The sequence below is a fragment of the Dipodomys spectabilis genome, unplaced genomic scaffold, assembly GCF_019054845.1.
Source record: "Dipodomys spectabilis isolate Male_0828 unplaced genomic scaffold, ASM1905484v1 ptg000289l, whole genome shotgun sequence".
In the NCBI taxonomy this organism is placed as follows: Eukaryota; Metazoa; Chordata; class Mammalia; order Rodentia; family Heteromyidae; genus Dipodomys; species Dipodomys spectabilis.
Genome location: NW_024870966.1, coordinates 8,726,616 through 8,747,850, shown reverse-complemented (window position 1 = coordinate 8,747,850; position 21,235 = coordinate 8,726,616). Strand labels below are relative to the sequence as shown.

The window sequence follows — 21,235 nt, the reverse complement described above, 5'->3', positions numbered from 1 at the left end:
GACGCACCCCCAGGCTCCGGGCACATCTGTGTGACCTGACCCCCAACACCCACCTCCCCTCCGGCCGGAGAACGGCCAAACTCAGGGGACAGCATGGGGACAGTGGTGCCACTTTATATTGGGGCACAATATCTAGAATTAGCTGGGCCGATGTACAGGGACAGAAAAGGTAGGTGAGGGAGGAAGGCCTGAGCTGTGCTAGGCTGGGGCTGAGAGGCATCGCCACGCCCCAACAAACCCAGCCGCGGTGAGGCTGCATGGCCGCCCAGGTGTCACCGCACGCCACCGGAGCTCCTGTGCTGGCTGAGGTGCCACAGAGAAGCCATGGTAAAAACAATCCTGGTTGCTGCTGCGGGCAGTCTGAGGGCACCGCAGGGGGGGTGTGCGGGGAGAGGATGCTGGAGGGGGGACGATACCGAAGTATATAGAATCTGTGAATCAAGATGGCAAAATAAAGTTTACTGAAGGCCGTACACAGGAGGGGGTGGTGGGGGGAGAAGTCGGTCAGGTAGAGCACAGCGGGGTGTGAAATACCGCCGTGGACCCCTGCGCATCCACACATTCAGGCTCACACTGGAATCCTAGCTACTCAGGAGGCTGAGATCTGAAGACCCAGGTTCAAAGCCAGCCCAGACAGAAAAGTCTTCATATTCTTACCTCCACTTAACTAGCAAAAAATGGGAAATGCAGCTGTGGCTCAAGTGGCAGTGCTTCAGCTTTAAGTGACAGAGCTGAGGGACCGTGCCCAGTCCCTGAGTTCAAGCTCTAGCATTGTTACACGCACACGCATGCACACACACATTAAAAGAACTAATGACAGTAATGTAACACAGGTCCTGTCCAGGACAGGTTACAGGTGGGAGGTGGGAGGGGATGGAAGAGGTGAAGGAGGGTGAATACGGTCAAATTACTGCAGACACGTGCGAAAAAGGAAGAATGGAGGTTGTGAAGGGGTGGGGGAGGGGGAGGGGGCGACTGATCAGGGTACCTCAGTCCTACGCATTTATAGCTATGTCAGAAGGCACAGTTCCTTGTACAACCAGTTGATGCTAACTTAAAACCGGGAGAGGTAGAAACCCCGTAGCTTCGTGCTGCAGCTGGTGGTTCATTTCCTCACAAACACATAGCTCCACGCTTCATGTTCGCATTTGGGTGTGGTTGTTTTATTCTGTATCAGGACCAGGGCTTGAACCCAGGGTCCTGCCTTCTGACGTGAGCTCAGCTTTCTCGCTCAAGGCTGGCGTCCTGCTACTTGAGTCAGAAGTGTCACATTTGGCTACAGTCGCGATGCTGAGAGGAGCCTGAGCTGACCCTCCCTTGGCCTGGGGCCTGCAGGTTTGATTGACATGGGGCGGGGCTAGGCTCAGACCCTTGTCGCCTGGACCCCACGGGAGTCACGTTTCTCCCACCTGTTGCCCAGAGCACGCTAAGCTAAGGTGAGCCAGAGAGGCTGGGATTGGAGGAGTGTGCCCAGAAAGGTGCCAAACCCACTTCCTGAGAGCAAGGCGACATCCCAAATCTTTTTTGGGGGAAAATGTTTGTTTTGAGCCCCACTAGGGCAGACCATAGCCAGTGCAGGATACCTTTCTGGTAATGGAAAGCACAGGCAAGAATGGGGGGCTCCCCCGGGCACCTCTTTTTCAGCCCTCCCTTCTCCTTCAGCCAGCTGGGGTGTGGGATGTTAGAGACCTAACCTGTAGCATCATCTGAGCCTGGCAATTGTCTAGGAGGGAGGGAAGAGTGAGAATGGGCCCCTGCAGGGGTGGGGTGGGAAGTTCAGGATGGATGGATGGACGGACGGATGGATGGGTGGATGAGGGTGTGCAGCCGTTGCCCGCAGGGGCCAGATGCTCCTTGTTTCCTGAGTGGGGAAGGCAAGGCTCACCCAGCTTTCCCCGCGCTCTCGTCCCTGGTTTAATGGACATTAAAAATGGAACAATGAGTGTGTTGGAGAAGGGAGCGGACGACACACAGCAGGGCTGGTCGTCTGAACTCATTCTGCTGTAAAATGTAGAAACAAGGAAGGGCAGGCGCGCTGTGTCCCCCGGGATGCATCGGGCTCTTTTAATATAGTGGTGCCACCACACGCTCTGCTTCGGAGGCGGCGTTACATTTACTTCGAAGCCACACACTCAATTTCGGCCGGTGCGCTGGGAGCCGGTGGGGCCAGGGCGGCCGGATGCCAGGGCCCCGACGCCGCTCCCTCAGCCTGGCCTGCCTGCCAGGATGCCTTCGTGGGCCAGGAGCCACTGCTTCACCGCACGCCCTCCGCCTGAGTAGTTGCCCAGGGCCCCGCTGCTGCAGATCACTCTGTGACACGGGATGAGGATGGGGACCTGAAAAACAGATGGCAGCTCTGTCACTCTGCTCCGGGCCAGCATGACCCGGGTGTGGAGAGCCAAGGCCCACCACCCAGCGCCTCACAGGCTTGTGGGCCACTGCGGGCTGAGCGATGATCGCTCCCCCCCTCGCTCCCCCCCGCGGGTCCCTGGAGGCGGGACGTCTGTCCTGACATCACATCACAGCGTGCGCGTGGGCCTCTTCCAGTAAAGAGTCCTCTTTACTCCAAGATTTGGAGGGAATCCCCTCCAAATAATTCCCTCCAAGAAGTAATCTCTGGTCCATACTTTCACACAACCGGGATGGAATGGGTTGGAACCTTCCTGGATGTGGTAACCAGAGGCATCAAGGACGGGGGACCCATGGAGGCCACGTCCGGCACCATGAGTTGGCCAGTTGCACTCTCTGGTTTTTAAATAAAGTTTTATCGGAACAGAGCCATGTCTTTGGTTATGAATTATCTGTGGATGCTTTACCAAAGCCTTAATCCCCCCTGGCTCCTCCCAGGGAAGCCGAACCCTCTGCAGCCTGCTTTCCCTCTCCCCTTCTGGGAGACTGGAGGTGTCTGAGAGGCAGCAGCCTCCACCAGTCCCACCAGAAGCCTGTACTGCCGGCCCACCCGGAGCAAGTCCGTGTGTGTGTGTGTGTGTGGTGTGTGTGTGTGTGTGTGTGTGTGTGTGTGTGGTCAGTCCATCCCAGCAAGTCCCAGGCTTCTGTCTGCCCCTTCATCTAAAGAGTTTACTGAGTATTGAAGTTCTTACACTACTAGCAGGCTGATTGATTTAAGAGAGGGGATTCCCAGGGGGCACGGCCACCCACAGCTGGCTGTCAGAGGGCTCTGTGTGGGGACACAGTCAGGAAGAAGGGCCATCTCACCAAACACATCTGCAGCAGAAAATGGCATCCCACTGACCCCCATTCCAGAGAGTCCCAACTGCAGCTATCTCTACTTTTCTTTTTTTTTTTTTTGCTCAAGGCTAGTACTTTACCACTTTGAGCCAGCGCCACTCGGGTAGGTGTTTCTGCTAACCGATGTGGCCAGAGAGAGGCCGGAGGCATAGCCCTGCACAGCACCCAGACAGGCCCGTGCGGACTTGCGGCTGACGCTCCTGATTCAAAGGTCTGCATGCCCAGGGTTGGATTTTAGCATGCAGTACACGGGGCTCCTGCAGCCACAAGGCCCACGGTCCTGTCCAGCCTCCTCCCTGGGCCCCTAGCCACGGGGAGGCAGGAAAGCCTGCCCTCCGCAGGGGGTGGGCCCTGCTTCCTGCCGAGGCTAAGAATGGCTGGCCCCAGAGCACCAGCACCACGGCCAGTCTGCGCCTCTGTATTCAGCCTGGAGCAGCTCACAGAGAGAACATTATTTGCACCTTTTCTGAACCAACCTCTGCTTCCAGGTGAGTTTGGTGGCAGGTTCCTGACCACTAGAACAGCGAACTCCACTAAAATCCAGAGGACGTCCCCAGTGAGCCCCCCCAACCCCCTCCCCGCAAAGCCTGTGCGATTTGTATCAATAACCTAAAAGCCCATGCGATCACAGCCGTGAAATCAGATTGAGCCAGGCCACGGATCCATCGCTGGCGCAGGCCCTTTCTCAAAAGCTATAAAACTTCCAGACCCATAGATTGGTCTCCAGCAAAAATAACATGAAGGAGCCTTTCAATCAATAATGGAATCCCTCTGATTCTGGAACCGGCCACATATTTTTTCCAGCTCCGCCTTTGTTCTTCTGGGCAGAGCCCACGAGGGAAAAAGCTTGTTTTCACTCGCAGCCTCATCAATACCTAAATCCTGGCGAACAAGTGACACCGAGAAGCTGTAATCAATAGCTCCCTGTGCGTTTTTTTCTTCTGGTCAAATGGTTCAGCTCCGCTGACAACCCTGACACTCAGAACATGAGGCTAAATCTTCATCAACAGCCGTCTGGGTGACCAGCGAGGCTCAGGGCCACAGTGCTCACGGCACCACAGATAAACTCTCTTCTCAGGAAGGCGGATGCTTAGAAAAAGGGGGGGAACACTCTGTGCACGTATTGATTGCTTATGCACCGCACTTAGCAGATTCTGTTCCAGGAGTAAGTGGAAAGGGTGCTCTGTGTGTGTGTGTGTACATAACTATGTGTATATGTGTACATGTGTATGTGTATATATGTATATACATGAGTATGTGTATATGTGTATGTATGTGTATACATGTGTATGTGTATACATGTATATGAGTGCATAGGTGTGTGTGTGCATGTGTACATGAGTATGTGCATATATGTGTGTACATGAGCAGGTGTTATGTATGTGGATGTAGGTGTGTATACATGCATATGTGTATGTGTGTATATATATGTGTGTGCGTGCATGAGTATGTGTATATGTGCGCGTGTGCGCACACATGAGTGCATGTCTCTGATTCAAAGGGGCCGGCAGCCTGTCAGGTGGGGCACAGTCTTCTGGAGACTACTTGACTTCACTTAGAGAAGTCAGGAGAAATCAAGATCTAGGATGGAGAAGAAGGTGCGCCCTGTAGAACCTGCCTTCTACTCTGGAGGGGCCACAGGTGGAGGCAAAGGCCACAGGGTGATGTGTGCCAACATTCACCCTTGGAATTGGTGCAGGCCGAGCTCTGGGAGTTGGCCACCCTCTACTTTCCCTGCTTAAGTGCACAGCCGCTCTCCTCAGCCCGAGCGTGGAGATGCTTTCTGTGAGGCTGTCTCGGGGAGGCCTGAGGGGCAGCGGTGGTGTGGGCCGGCCTCTGGGGGGGCCCTGCTGCCGGCCTTGGCAGGAGACTCTCTCGGAGGATGTGGAGGCCAGACTCCACCCAGGGCCCTTCCTCCCTCAGGCGCATGAACCACCTTTGACTCTTCTAGCTCACTCAGGGCTGGATGCCGTCCAGCCCAGCTGTTGTACAAGGGACAAAGGTGACACAGGCCATCGGTGCAAGGATCCACGGCAGCACATCTGCTGTGGACACCATCTGCTCCGGTGGAGGCCAGCACAGCGCCAAAGCCACAGAAAGGCCGTGGAAGGACAGGGCCCCTTGGTGCTGCCACAGGCCTAGCAAGGACCTGGGCTGAGGGCGGCCGCTGAGCCTGCCTTCCCGAGGTCCTCACCACAGGGGTCCGAGGCTCCTCGGGACTGAATGGGGCGCCGCCAATCTTGTGACTGAAAGTTCAAAACTCTGTGAGGCCTATTTTATAAATTCCAGCAGCCGGGGCTGGATCTGAACAGAGACATCGGCAGGGACGAATAGATGTGCTTGCTGTTCCCCACGGCGGGCTGGACTGGCCAGGGCACCATGGTCAACCCCCTCCCAGGGCTGAAGATGAAAATCACGTCCCAAGAGACGCTGCATGGAGGCCGAGGGCCCGGCTGCCGGCGCCCCGGTTCTCCCCGCGTGGCCTGGCCCAGGCGTGGTGTGTGGCAGCCGTCTGCTGCCTCAAACCTGGTCACCCCCTCGCAGGGGAGGACGCTGGCCTGCCAGAGGGCAGCACAACACGGAGTCTTGGGACCCTCCAGAGATTTGGTCTTGGAATTCTGCATCCCAGGATGTGATGAGCAGACTGCGTTCTACCGCGTTCCACACCGGTGTTGCTTCAGGAAGGAACCATCACAACGCTGCAGCGCTCCGCAGCGGCAGCACAAGGGGGGCTGAGCGTGTGCAGGCCTTGTGACAGGCCCGTGGACCGACCCTTCTTCCTGCAGGGTCCATCGGCACACAGGGCCTCGGCCTGGCCTGCACCCCACCACGCATGATTTCCTGGCTCACCTTGGATGATGGGGTGGCATCAGGGAGCCCAGGGGCCTGCTGTGCTAGCAGGACACGGGTCAGCCTCTGGCCTGCTTGTCCACAGGAGCACGGCCTATCCCTGGGGAGCACTCCCTGTCCCTGGGGAGCACTCCCTGTCCCTGAGGAGCACTCCCTGTCCCTGGAGAGCATGGCCTGTCCCTGGGGAGCACTCCCTGTCCCTGGAGAGCACTCCCTGTCCCTGGGGAGCACTCCCTGTCCCTGAGGAGCACTCCCTGTCCCTGGGGAGCACTCCCTGTCCCTGGGGAGCATGGCCTGTCCCTGGAGAGCACTCCCTGTCCCTGGGGAGCACGGCCTGTCCCTGGAGAGCACTCCCTGGCCCTGGGGAGCACGGCCTGTCCCTGAGGAGCACGGCCTGTCCCTGGGGAGCACTCCCTGTCCCTGGGGAGCATGGCCTATCCCTGGAGAGCACTCCCTGTCCCTGGGGAGCACTCCCTGTCCCTGGAGAGCATGGCCTGTCCCTGGAGAGCACTCCCTGTCCCTGGGGAGCACGGCCTGTCCCTGAGGAGCACTCCCTGTCCCTGGGGAGCACTCCCTGTCCCTGGGGAGCACGGCCTGTCCCTGGGGAGCACTCCCTGTCCCTGGGGAGCACGGCCTGTCCCTGGGGAGCACTCCCTGTCCCTGGGGAGCACGGCCTGTCCCTGGGGAGCATGGCCTGTCCCTGGGGAGCACTCCCTGTCCCTGGGGAGCACGGCCTGTCCCTGGGGAGCACGGCCTGTCCCTGAGGAGCACTCCCTGGCCCTGGGGAGCACAGCCTGGCCCTGGGGAGCACGGCCTGTCCCTGGAGAGCACTCCCTGGCCCTGGGGAGCACTCCCTGGCCCTGAGGAGCACTCCCTGGCCCTGGGGAGCACAGCCTGGCCCTGGGGAGCACTCCCTGTCCCTGGGGAGCACTCCCTGTCCCTGGGGAGCACTCCCTGGCCCTGGGGAGCACTCCCTGTCCCTGGGGAGCACGGCCTGTCCCTGGGGAGCACTCCCTGGCCCTGGGGAGCGCGGCCTGTCCCTGGGGAGCACTCCCTGTCCCTGGGGAGCACTCCCTGGCCCTGGGGAGCACGGCCTGTCCCTGGGGAGCACTCCCTGGCCCTGGGGAGCACGGCCTGTCCCTGGAGAGCACTCCCTGGCCCTGGGGAGCACGGCCTGTCCCTGGGGAGCACTCCCTGTCCCTGGGACCATGACCTGTCCCTGGGGACTGAAGAGCTCTGGGGGAGGAGCTGGCCCTGGTGAGGCTCTCAGTACTGTGAGTCACGTGTGTGGTTGGACGTCTGTGAGCCGTTCATGCCACTGGATGGTGACAGGGCTCTGGAGACCAGGGAACCCAGGCCTTCAGGACAGAACGCAGCTCCCAAGGGATGGGGCTGCTGGCTTCACACCTGACCCCACACAGCTCCGCACAGCTGGGCCTCTGCCTGCCACACTTCCTACTGGGTGCCTGGTACCACACCGCAGACACCGGTGCATCCGCCGCCCTGGGGGGGAGGGGCACGCGTGCGTGTGAGCTGGTCCACTCGGGCCTCCTGGGGGAGGGGCATGCATGTGCATGAGCTGGTCCACTCGGGCCTCTGGGGGGAGGGGCATGCATGCGCGAGAGCTGGTCCACTCGGGCCTCTGGGGGGAGGGGCATGCGTCTGTGTGAGATGGTCCACTTGGGCCTCTGGGGGGAGGGGCATGCGTGCGCGAGAGCTGGTCCACTCGGGCCTCTGGGGGAGGGGCATGCGTGCGCGAGAGCTGGTCCACTCGGGCCTCTGGGGGAGGGGCATGCGTGCGTGTGAGCTGGTCCACTCGGGTCTCTGGGCTTTGTTCTCCTCCTGCGCGCGGCAGCCGGGCGCACCCGCAGCTGTGGCGTGACGGTCCCCAGTGCAGACCTGGTGCTTGGCCCGGGCTGCACACGCTTCCGGGGACACACATTTAATCCAATGACACTTGGCCCGCATGGCGCAGATCGGATTGGAGGCCCAGCCCACAGCCGCCAGCCTGGGGCTCTGCAGAACTCACCGGATTGCTTCTCATTGCTCCCCCCACAGCGCGGGCGGCCTTGGGGTTGCCTGCCAAGGCCGCTAATTGTTGGTAAGAAACCATTTCTCCGAATTTCACAACCTTCAGCAGCTTCCACAGCACCCGTCTGGTGAAGGAGTCTGAAAGGAAGAACAGAGCGATGCTCTTCGGACAAACAGTCCGCACTGCTCCGCTAGAGACAGCGGCCAGCCCCAGAGAAGACACAACCACACAAATGGAGCCGTCAGACGCAATGAAAACACGGCCCTCCGGCCGCGGGAGAGGAGCGGGCGCGGCGCGGGCCGGCAGCTCCCCCAGGCTCCCAGGCCTGCCGTTCTTGCTGCCCTCCCGGCTCCCACGCAGGACCCAGTGGGCTGCCCTTCCCAGAAGGCAGCTCAGCCAGTCCAGGCATCCCTCTCTGCCCAACTGTGGGGAAGGCTCCGGGGTTGGGGTGCAGTTCTACCTTGCGCGGGGACACGGAAGCAGAGTGGATGCCTGGCAGTGAGGACCATGGTCCCAGTGTGGCTCTGACTGCCGGACACCACCACGGCGTGTGGCCCTGTCCCCCAAATTAAACTAACCTCCTCCTGTGTGCGGTGAGCCTGTGTGCACCGAGTCTCAGGTGCTCTGGGTCTGGCTGCAGGAAGGATGAGGGGGGACTGTCAGGACCACTGCCTCCTACCCCTGGGTTCGAGAACTCTCTCCATGGTAGTGTGCTGAGCTGACGCGACTCCTCCCACCAGAGAGAACACACTGCCCGGGGACACTGAGCCACAGCCTCGTCCTCCTCGGTGCTCCGCCACTCAGAGCAGAAGTTTCTACAAGGCAACCACAGGAGGCCTGGTGCTCCCCGGCACCGCGAGAGTGCTCAGCACACCCCAGGCCAGGCTGGCAAAATGTGATTTGGTTTTTATAGGAAACGCCCTTACATTTTAAATAATAAAAATCACTTCTTCACGGAGGGGAACGATAATCACTTCAGTGGGGGAAAAATCTGTTTAGTCTTTATTATAACATTAAGCAAATTAAACATCAGCATAATCCAGGTGATACCAGAAAAGGGTCATCAAAGAAATTAACTTTGTTGTTCATTAATTTACATGGATTAGTAGAGGGCAAAAAGATGGCAAATGTGCTCTAGTTTTTTATGATATAATTTCAAACTGTACACCGTTTGTGGCGGGGTTGACTTGGGGGTTAATCAGACTGATTTGTCCTTTTAATTGCTTTCTATTCAAAGAAAATTCATTAGATAATGTTCTCTTCAAAATTCATGAATCAATTTAACTGAAGAAACCGCATTAACAGCTCGGGGTTCATTAGCACAGGGTTGTGAGTGCTGAGGACCGGGAGGGGCTCTGTGGGCAAACAGACTCTGTTTACCATCTTGTCTTCAGGAAGGGGCCAGCCTCAGTGTTAACCACGACTGCCTAGAACAAGGGAAGGGAAGGAGGAGGGAGAGGCAGGAGGCCCACTGGAGTCAAGGTAGAAAGTGGAGGGTTCATGTGGGCAGAGATGGTGAACCCAGTCCCGGAGGCTGGGAGACATAGAGGCCCGGCTCTGCCTTCCTCGCACGGCAGAGTTTGGTGGCTTTGGTCCAGCCAGAGGATGCGGCCTGGAGTCTGAACACCCTGGAGCCTCTCAGAATCCATCACAAGGATGGCTGGAGCGGCGACTGGAGTGACAGGGCTGACAAACACTGACCCCGCCGCGGCTCAGCCGTGCACGTGGCTCTGAGCGTGACCGCCCAGTCACCACCTCCCTCCAGGAGGAAATGCGTCATGAAGCAGAACACTGCGTGTCTGTGCATTGCACACAGTGCACCCGCCATGTTGGGGACCTGCATCCTAACTGGTACACACCGCACCGGACGCTGGGCAGCATGGCTGCGAGAAGCAGGGTGACGCCAGCAAGCACATCATTTGACTAATGTGTCTGAAAACCTGTTTCACCGGGTAGGGAGCAAATGCCTTCATCAGTGTGAGTAGCTCTCAGACAACACCTCCAGCCTCCAAGTGTGCACACTCACACCACCACGGCCGTTGACACTACAGGCAAGGTGGTCTTGGGGCTCAAGGAAATCTGCCCTTAAAAGTTCTCCAGTGTTTGTCCGTAGCTCAGTGGAAGGGCATCTGCCTAGCAGACCCAAGGCCCTGAGTTCGGTCCTAAGCAACACACATACACACACATTTCCATCTTAATAAGTTATTGCTTACAATTAAATAAACATTACAAAATAAATAAGGCCCACAAAGAAGGGAAACCCAGTTTCTTGTAGTTGAAGTAAGCTCATGGATCCTGAGGGGCTGGCCCCGAGTTACCCCTGAGATACTGCCCTCCTCCAAAATGGACCCACCCAGGGCTGTGGGAAGAGCTGCCACAGGCCACATTCTGCATTTCTTTTTGTCATCTCTCCTTCTTTGCTTTCCCGAGCCAGCCTTTCTCTGGCCTGCTCCCGAGGCCTTTGTAGCTTGGCTGTGCTGACCCAACTGGGTTCATGGCGAGTTCTGCGGGAGGCTCAGTTTGGCTCTGAATCCCCCATCAGGAGGTCATGGCTTGAGTAGCTGAGACACAGACGCCTGCAGACACTTGGCCAATAGCTGACTTTCTTTCTTGGATTGCTCATCATTACCCACGAGGCCAGATGCTGTTTCTCTGGAAGAAAAGCTGAGAAGGATCCTGTGGATGTGCGAGACAAAGACGAAAGATCTGGTGTTCGCCAGCGTGTGACTTCCATAGAAGAAAAAGCGTGCTGTACAAGAACATACAACTACACACCCCAACTGCAAGCAGGGCACACCCAAGGAAGTCCAGAGAGCGGGTCTTGGGGACGCCTCTAGAGAAAAGATAGAGGGGCGGAGGGGGCTGCGGGGCAAAGGCAGGGCAGAGGCCGCGGCCGCGCTCTGCCCGTTCTGAGGGAATATCTGAGTGAGGACTGACCTGAAAGACATTTCCAGATGAAAAGAAGAGTGGAGAAAATATGCTGTCCATGGTCCCACTTCAGAAGAGAGACAGAAGGTCCTCAGAGAGGAGGGAGGTGAAGTCACAGAGGAGCGGCCGGGCCACTGCTGCTCGAGCAGCGCGGAAGATGGGCCAGGGCGAGAGCCCCGGCCTCTCCCCGCTTTTGGTGGCACTAAGTAAGAAGTACTGACAGATGTAAAGATATGTTCCCAAGGTAAGTTGTGTGAGATTTACGGAGGTATATCCATGAGAGGAAGCTGTCCCTACAAGAGACTCGGTGTAATGTGTCCCCACCATCTGACCCGGACCCAGAACTTCCCGTACCAGCGCTTCAGTTCATTCTATGGAATGAATGGTAAGAGATTTCTACACTGTAGTCAAAGCAGAGAAATACTGATTTCTTGTTTGATTGTGGAAATAAGTAAGTTAATTCCTGATTTAAAAAAAAACACGGATACTAATCCTACTGCATTCTATAGAGCAAAAACCATAAAAAAAGATGGTAAAAAATATCCCACAGGATATAACTGCTCTAGCTGGTAAAACAGGGCAAAAGAGGAAGGAAGGGGGCATAGAGAACAAAGAAGAGAGGGAACAAACGCGCGGCAAGTGTTTTGCATTAACAACTGCACAGTGTGGAAATGTACCAAGCACACCCCTGGCAAGATGGGCTATGCCGACAGGGGTAAAAAATGACCAGGTGCTGTCTACAAAGAAATCCACCTCAAATAACAGACGTGGATAGGTTAAAAGACAATTCTAAAGCAAAGACAGTTAATCTAACACAAAATAGACTTAAGAACAAAGTAAATCCCACGGTAACGCACTCTGAAAAGACAATATACCAATTCCAAGCATTTATGTTCCTAACAACAAAGTTTCCAAATACATGAGGCAAAATCTGACAAAGTGAAGGGACAGTGAGAGAAACCCACTCTTAGCCTTGGACACTTCGTCAGTAATCGATAGGATGAGTTGGCATAAAATCAACAAGGATAAACAACTGACTGGATCTAACAGACTGACTTTAGGCCATGCTGCCTAAGGCAAGCAGACACAAGATCAAGTGCGTGGGGAACCACTGACGAGGCTGTGATCTGAGCCAGGAAGGAAGCCCGCGCACACATGATGCTTCTGGTCCTAGGGAGTCGGACGAGGAATGACACAAAAGATAGCGGGAAGTCAGATGTGGTGGCACGCATCTGCAACCTCAGCTGGGGCAGGAGAACTGGGGTTTGAGTCAACACTGGGTCTCTTGGCACGTCCTTGTCGCAAAGACAGGGGGAACTTTTCCAAACATTTGGGCAGCAAAGAAGCCACTTTTGAATAAGCAGCGGGAAAGAGAAGGCCTGAAACTTAAAAATACATTGAACAGGGCGGAAATGAAAGCAGAACTAAAAACCACAAAAAGCTTTATGCAACACAGCTAAAGCAGTACTTCGAGGGAAATTTATAGTGTTAAATATTTGAGTTAGAGGAGAAAGGATTCGATAAGACACCATCTTCGGAAAGAAGAGGGCTGGGGGCGTGGCTCAAGTGGTAGAGCTGCTCCTTAGTATGCACAAAGACATGAGTTTAACCCCAGGATCACACCAAAACCAATAACAAAAACCTAAAAGAAAAAAACCCAAACAGAAGAACAAACAAAAATTCTCATGAAAACAAAATGGTGGGTGGAGAGGGAGGGAAGGAGAGAGAGAAGAAAGGAGGGAGAGAGACACAGAAAGAGAGAGAGAGAGAGAGGGAGAGAATAAAACAAACCCCAGGGGGAAACAAAGGAGGAGGCAACAATGCTTGATAAGAAATGTACTCATTACCTTGCCCATGTAATTGTAACCCTTCTGTATGGTATTTTCACAATAAAAAAATTATTAATAAAAAAGAAAAAAAACCCCAAACAGCCTAAAAGAAGAAAATACTAGGGAAATCAATGAAAAGGAAAGAAGGAAAAATAGTGAAACTAAAAAATGAATTCCTTGAAACAGTCAATAAGATTGATGAATCTCGAGCAACTCTGACAGGGAGCAGAGGTGTGGTGAGAGAAACGAGGTATTTCTACGAATGACTTCCCACACAGTCCGACTGTCAAAAACTACAAACCACCAAATTCTGGTATGCTTCATTCCTTAATAGGATATCACACACCGTTCATTCCACTTGTGAAAACAACAAGAAAGTGAACGGCGCCTAATTATGCAGCCTTGACCCTAGGTTACTAAATGTTAAATTATCTTTAAGTCGTTTTTACAAAGGAGTTGCCTTTCAACAAAGCAGTTTATGAATCCAGCATATCTTGATCACTGATACCCCTTCCGATTGTCTCCCCCACCCCCCCAACCCGGGCCTTCCCCTCATTTTTCTTCATTTTATAGCACTGAGTGTTTTGATGCATTCTACCCTCTTCTGCTCTGCATTCTGCTGTCTCCCTCTTCTCCATCTCCCACCCTTTGTGAGTAGCAGTTTCCTAGTGTTTATTTTGTTGGACTGTGAGTTAGCTTTTCTGAGGAATTGTACCATTTGAGTTCTCCCCTGGATCTATCAGATTTCAGTTCATACATTTGTGTAATTTGGATATCATTCCAAAGTATTTACTCCTATATTTATAAGTTAATTCTAGGTTCTCAATGAGAGAAACTATGTGTCCTTGGTCTCTTTGGACCTGACTTTACTTCATTTTTCTTGATTTTTTTTCAGGTCCTTTGATTTCTTGGCAAAGGATGCAGTATCATTCTTTCTAATGGCAGAGTAAAATTCCATTGTGCATATATGTATCACTTTTCTTAAACCATTCATCATTGAAGGGCATCTGTGCTGATTCCATATTAGATTTTTTTTTTAATCTAATGGTTCCCATCCTAAATGCTTGTTTTTTTTCTTTGCCAGTTTTGGTGTTTGAACTTAGGACATTGTGTTTGCTTGGCTTATTCACTTGGTGTGTGCACTACCATTTGAGCCATCTCCAGCCCTGTATTTTGCTAGTTATCTTGGTGGTGGAATCTCCTGGGTTTTTCTGGACAGACTGGCCTTACACTTTGATCCTCCAGGCCTCCACTTGTTGAGTGTTCAGAGTTACAGGAATGAGCTATCAGTGCCTGGCTCTCATATTCTTAAATAAGGTTAATATATATTTATTTGGCAGCTTTGAGTTTTTCTTACCACTTAACTGTTTCAGATGCTTTATTATTGTTATTGTTATTATTACTTACAACATCTGAATCTTTCCCCCTTGCTTAGGGGGAAAGGTAAAGGAAACCTAATATCGTACCACCTCTACCAGCACCACCAAACAACCCATGGGGTAGGACATCTGGTTCTGTGCTGCCAGTAGTTGAACACTTTTCTGCCTTTCTTGCTCTTTCCTCTAATATATGTGTGAATGGAAATGACATCTACGTAGCTGGGGTCCTGTGACAGGTAACTGTGGAGCTCATACCCATTCTGTACCCAGAAGTGCATGGGTCCAGCTCCACATCCACAACGTGGAGAGTCTGAAGAGAAGATACAACATGGCATACACACACCTCCAGCCCAAGGGGTAGGACAGGACGGAGCACTGCTGGCAGAGCTCCTCTAGCCCGGCAGCCAGGGAGGCGTTCTAAAGAAGTGTTGGACATGAAGCAAATGAGATGAAATTGATAATGTGAATAATCCTGCAATAATTAAAGAGGCGGAGTTCATCATTTAAATCTTCTAGAACCAAGATGAATTCACCGGTGAATTCTACCAAATACTGAAAGAAGGAGCATGACAAATTCAAGGTAGTCTTTTCTAGAAAAGAGAAGAGTGGTGAAGATTTTCCCAAGGACTTCATCAGGCCTGCATTACCACAGTGTGAAAATCAGAAAAAGAAATAAAAGAGGTACAGGTTATGAACTATATCACTTCTCTTGTGATCACGGACCCAAAAGTCTTGACAGAGTACTGCCAAATCAACCCTTGTAATATATAAAAGAACAAGACATCAAATTAAGTAGGGTGGCTGGGTGTGGTGGGTGTGGTAGAACTGCCTGTGTAATCCCAGCACCGGGAGAATGGCCTGGACTACACTGCCATTAGCTAGGGTTCTACTGTGAGACCCTCCTTAGCCCATGTGTGTGTGTGTGTGTGTGTGTGTGCGCGCGCGTGCGCACGCGCATGTGCAGGATGATGTAGTAAAGGCTGATGCAGTACACGAAAACCAACTGTATCTGAAGCCACAGGACAGGAGAGGGGCTGTGGACAGGCCCGGGCTGGTGGGGCCTGACCTCTGCCCTTGACCTCCGCCCCGAGGCAGCAGAGCCTTCGGGTAGGAGAAGGGCTCTTCCTTCCATCGCGGGCATTCCACACTGTCTGCCTCACGTGTAAAATAAGAAAACCGCCCCAATTGTACTGTCTTGAACTAGGGTCTTTACAGCTCTTATTTCTATTTCTTTAAGCCCACTTCCCAATAGCTCTCCCCATTGTCCTGAGTCCTTGCTTAGAGTACAGTACCAGGCTTTGAACTCCGACCTCGCAGTGCACATGCTCAGCTTGCTCACTTGGCTGGTACACTACTGCTTTTCTAGTCAGAAAACCAAATGCAAAAGCAAAAAATCTAGGCACAGACTTAATACCTTTAACGAAAGTGGTAAAATGGGTCACAGATATAAATCGAAATGTTAAAAATCAGAAAACGTTTAGAAGTTAACAGAGGAAGAGAAGCAGCTGACCACGCGTTTTTAAGAAGTATTTTTAGATACATGATCCATGAAAGAGAGAATTAATTCAGGTGAACTTTATTAAAATGAAAGCTTCAACAAAGCTGAAGAGTCCAAAAAGGAAAGCCATGCGCAGACCGAGAGGAAGCAAAACGCATACCCGACAAAGTCCTTGTATCCAAGGTACACAGAGAACTCTGAAAACCCAGCAGTAAGAAATCAAACCACCTAATTTAAAAAAAGGGAAAGTCAAAAACAAAAAGCAAGAATACAGAAAGGTCTTTAATCCATTTTGACTAGTAAGTTGCACATTAAAGCAATGATATGTAGGAAGACTCTGGTCCCTCAACAGTCCACCCCAACCACGGGCGCGGACGGGGCCACCTCTCCTCTGTGGTGGTGCTGGTGGTGGCGCGGGTGCCCTGGGGGGCGGTTTGCTGACTTCTGACAAAGTGATGTGCAGACATGCCATGCTACCCATGCGCTCAACCAGTGTGAACACTCCTATGCTCACAGGAGCCTGCCTGTGGTGTTCAGAGCAGCCTTATTCACACTGTCAGGTGCCGGAGGGAAGCAAGAGGCCCTTCACTAGCTGGGCTGGATAAGCAAGCTGAGATATATGCACATAATGAGAAATTACCTAAATGAGTTATCAAGCCCCCTAGGGACCGGAGGAAGCTGAAGTGTTCTCAGTAGGAAATGGGGACGTACAGTATGACAAGAGAAAAGACGAGAGTACACAGAGAGCGAGATGGTGTGCTGCAGGGCAGAGGACGGAGGGGGAGGCAGGGAGGAGGCTGGGCAAGGGCAGCCCAAGGGACGCTGGTGCAAGTAGCCGCTGAGATCCTAGGCAAGGGCAACGCTGCGAGACAAGCACACAGCACAAACCACGAACCTACGCGATCTGCACACAGGAACAACCGTCCCGACCTAACGCCCAGGAGACTGGCCTCCAGGGAAGGCGTTCATGCTGTGAAAAAGAATCTAACTGCATTACTAACAGGAAACGTCTTCCTGTGGTGGGCAGCTTGGCTTGGAGTCGGCGTGGGAATGCTCGTGTTCCAAATGATCTCTGGAAGCGAGGAGTCTGTCAGGCGAGGGGTTAAAGGCGGGAACCGGAAGCGCTGTACCCGAGAGTGTCCACAGTAAACATTCTGATACCGCTGCATGTGTATACTAGACGCAAACGATCCATGCATGGTGGAGTGAGAGCCTGGTCTCTCCGTGTGAATGGGAGTTTGAAGATGAGCCTGCGAGAGGGGCTAGAATAACCTAGGTTGGAGCAGATTAGAGCTGTAGAAGCCAGCCTGAACTATCATGCCGCTCCATGCCCAAGAGATGGGGCAAGGGAGGAGTACTGACGGCACACAGGCCGCTCGGCTAGAGCGCGCACACCCACCACAGGAGCTCCTGTGATATACGCACACCAATTCGCAAGGGACACAAGGACTCATGTTACAGGCACACCACATGGCTGGAGTACACAATCCACTACAGGGGTACCTGTGATACAGGCACCATCAGGCTAGAGCATGCGCACCCACTGATCCATCAGCAGAGAAGATGTGGAAGGCTCTCCCCAGCAGCAAGAACACCCGAGCCCAGATCTTGGCTTCTCATGCCATCTTATACAAAGCACTAAGGCCTTTCAATACTTGGCCTTCTCGCTCACTCCCAGGAGTTCAACAGGAAACATTCCTGATGAGCTGAAATAATCTTGCAGTGTCAGAGAGCAAATACATGTTCAAAAACAATGACACAAAACAACAAAAACGGAGCTCCAACCACAGTCCACAGTGATGGGAATATCCCAGAGACAGAGGAGTAAACTGGATGAGCTCCCAGTAGCCAGAGTGGGGTCAATTAGAGCAATAAGATGCACTACTGCAATGCAACCCAACAAGGAAAATAAGTATTCACGAGTTTCTGCTGATAAGAGTAAATGATTGGTAAGACTGAATGGATAAATAAATGGCAGAGGACAAACCTAAATCCTCATTCCTCCTGTAAGTTTGTGTAAAGCACTAACTTCTGACTGAGCATAGGATTGGACTGGGAACAACTTTATGGCGGAGAAACTCATGGAGCAAACATGACTGGACCAGATGATAAGGTCAATATCAACAAGACAGGTCACTCCGATGGCCTGAACCTCTCATATGACTTAATGACAATGTTATACTCCTGAAAGCAATAGCTCTTGATTTCATTGAAAAAGCATTTGACGAACCCCCAACCAGGGCCATTCTGTAAAGCAGTTGCCAGTACCCCTCAAAATTCTCCAGTCTAGCTAGAATAAGGAAAATTGGACAAACTGTCACAATCAAGAGCCTAAGGAGACCCAACGATGAAATGTAACCTTGAGTCCTATGTGGGATCACAGAACGAGGACAGGTATGAGGTGAAAACTAAGAAAATCAGAATGGAGCGCAAACTTGAGTTAACAATCCACTATCAATGTTGGCTCATTGGTTATAACAAATATGCCATTCTGATGTAAGGTGTCAATTATAAAACATCGTCTGTGATGGCTCATCTTCAGTGTTAACTTGACCGAACTGAGAGATGCTAAGGGCTTACTAAAGCGTGCCTATGCCTGCGCTCCCCTGGGGTGGCTCTTGCAGAACGGGAGAATGACCTACTGAATGGATTAGTGACTTGATGCTCCCATAATATGAGGCATTGCTGGAGGCGGTGAGGGTAGAAAGGAGGTAGGGACCTAGTTGGTGGTAGTAGGGTCACTAGGGGCAACTTCTTGCCCTGGCCCCTTCTTGTATTCCATCTCTGCTTCCTGGCTAATATGATAGGAGCTGTAAGATAGAATAAAAGTTCCTCCCTAAAGTTGTTTCATTCAGGTAATTTGTCTCAGTTATCAGGGGAAAAAAAAAACTCCCAACTAACACAGCATCACAATAAATATAAATGGCCTAATTATAAGTGGATAAATGGATGTGGGATACCAGGGAACTTGCTGTCCTAACCACTCAACTTTTCTATAAATCGAAAACTTCTAAAAATAGCCCCTTCAAATTAATAGAATCTGCTATATTAACACTAATGAAGTCTATATAATCATATCGAATTGAGGCTGATGGTTACTTAAAAAATTAGCATCCATTCTCAGAAAAATAGGAAGAGGAAATGTCTTCCTCAACCTGATAAAGATATCTACAAAAAAACTTATAGCTGACATAATTAACTTAAAAAGATGAATGCTTTTCTCTTGAGATTTGAATAAGGCAAAGCTGTCTATTCGTCCTCCTTCTACTCAATATCTTGGTGGAAGTCTTGGCCACCGTAAGAAAGCACAAAAATAAAAGGCACACATTTTAGAAAGAAGAACTACAACTGTCTCAGTTAGAGACAGTAGGGTTATTTTTGGAAAATGCCTTGCAATCCCTTCCTCAACATTCTTAGAATTAGTAAGTTAATTTAGCAAGGCCATTTGAGGCAAAAATCACAATTATATTTCTTGATGGTCACTAACAATAGCTCCAACCAAGATCAGATCTGTTGAAAATTACAAAATCTTGACAAAATGAAAGAGTACTAAATAATTGGGAAGTGATACCATGTTCATTAAGCTCTCAACTTTCAAAGATTTGAATTCTCCAAAATTTGATCAATAATTTTGCTGCCCATTGCAGCAAAACTCCAGGAGGCTTTACTGTAGCTACAGACTCATTAATTATAAAATTTACATCAAAAGACAAAAGATCTAGAATAGCCAAAATGTTTCACAATGGACAGAAGAAATGGATGAGATCACATTGACTTGCCTTGCTATTACAGTAAATAACTGAAGAAATACATCCCTGAGTATATAAAGCAGAGCAGTGATTTCTAAGACAGACCCTTTGACATATGGACAAATTGTTTATTGGTAAGTAGGCATTGTGATGATACCAGAGATTGAATTCAGGGACACTGTCCCTTAGGGTTTTTTTTTGTTCAAGGCTGGCACTCTACCACTTGAACCACAGCTCTACTCCTGGGTTTTTGGTAGTTAACTGGAGATAAAGAGTCGACTGGTTTTGAGCTGCAATTTTCAGATCTCAGCTTCTCAAGTAGCTAGGATTATTAATGTGAGCCAGCGAAGAATATTAATTTCAAAGAGTGGTGCTGAAAAATTAGATTCCCATAATGCAAAAAGTTGAACTCTGATGCATAAAATATATCATGGATCTCAATACAGAACATTAAACTAAGGAATTGAGAGAAAACATGTGTTAGTAAATCTTCATGGCCTGAGGTTAATCAAAAAGTTCTTAGACACGCTATCAAAGACATCCATTAAAAAATAGATTTCATAAAACAAAGTAGTTACGGAATGGGAGAGAGTGCTCAGAAATAGCATATCTAAGAAAGGAGTGATATCTAAATCATCTCTTAAAACTCAACCATGAGAGAGTAAGCCACCTAGTTAAAAATGAGACAAAAGCTTAGAATGAACACTTCCCTGCAAAGGACACCTCTGCACTGGTCAACAGGCTTATAAAAAGATACCCACAGAACTAGCCATTAGAGAAATGCAAATTTAAATCACGATACAACATTACATATCTACTAGAATGGCTAAAATAGGAAAAAAATCCATAAATGGTATGTACCTACATAGTGTAGTACTGTTGGACAATTAAAAGGAATAAATTGTAGATATTTGCAACAATTAGGATGAATTTCAGCTCATGAATTAAGCTCATTGAAGCTACCAGGCTGGTACCATGGCCTGAGCACTATCCCTTAGATTTTTTTTTTGCTCAAAGCTGGGGCTCTATCACTTGAGCCATACTTCAATGTCTGGCTTTTTTGGTGGTTAAAGGGAGATAAGATTCATGGACTTTCTTGATGGGCTGGCTTTGAACTGTGATCCTTCGATCTCAGCCTTTTGAGTGGCTAGGATTAGTGGCATGAGCCACAAGCATCTGGCAATTTTTGCCTTTAGGTAGTTGTGCAAATGACATGCAAATTCGTGAGGCATTCCATGTTTTTAAAAGGGTTTCAGTTCAACAGACCTATTTATGGAGATGATGCGTCTTGATCGGGTCACCGGGTATCGTCGCCCACCAATCTCAACTCAGCCGTCTCCACCCATCTCCACCTCTCGCCTGCCTCCACCGTCATCTTTCCTCCATGGTTATCATAAGCTGATGTGCAGAGGGGTTACTGTTTCATAAGTCAGGTCATGAGCACATTTCTTTTTGGACAATGTTACCACTTCCTTTGCTCTCTCCCAGGTTTTCCTTTCTGTCCCTGCCCCAAAACTATTCTTTTTTGGTGGGTCATGGGGCTTGAACTCAGGGCCTTGGTGCTGTCCCTGAGCTCTTTTGCTTGAGCCTAGTGCTCTACCTCTTTGAGCCACAGCACCACTTCTAGTTTTTCTTGATGGTTTATTGCAGGTAAGGGTCCCAGTGGGTTTCTGCCCGGGCTGACTTTGAACTTCGACCCTTGGATCTCAGCTTCCTGAGTA

The 21,235-nt window shown here is 51.1% G+C and overlaps 1 protein-coding gene across 5 annotated transcripts in view; it reads right to left on the bottom strand.

Moving 5' to 3' along the window:
• Window positions 1-2,033: 2,033 nt before the first annotated feature.
• Window positions 2,034-21,235, bottom strand: part of Mgmt (O-6-methylguanine-DNA methyltransferase) — a 202,295-nt gene continuing 183,093 nt past the window's right edge. For all 5 annotated transcript variants that reach the window (XM_042701470.1, XM_042701472.1, XM_042701471.1 and 2 more), the window contains exons 4-5: window positions 8,129-8,268; window positions 2,034-2,336 (exon numbers count right to left, since the gene is read on the bottom strand). In XM_042701470.1, coding sequence (XP_042557404.1) covers window positions 2,205-2,336; window positions 8,129-8,268 — 272 coding nt within the window. In that variant the 3' untranslated portion in view covers window positions 2,034-2,204. The remainder of the gene's footprint in view (window positions 2,337-8,128; window positions 8,269-21,235) is intronic.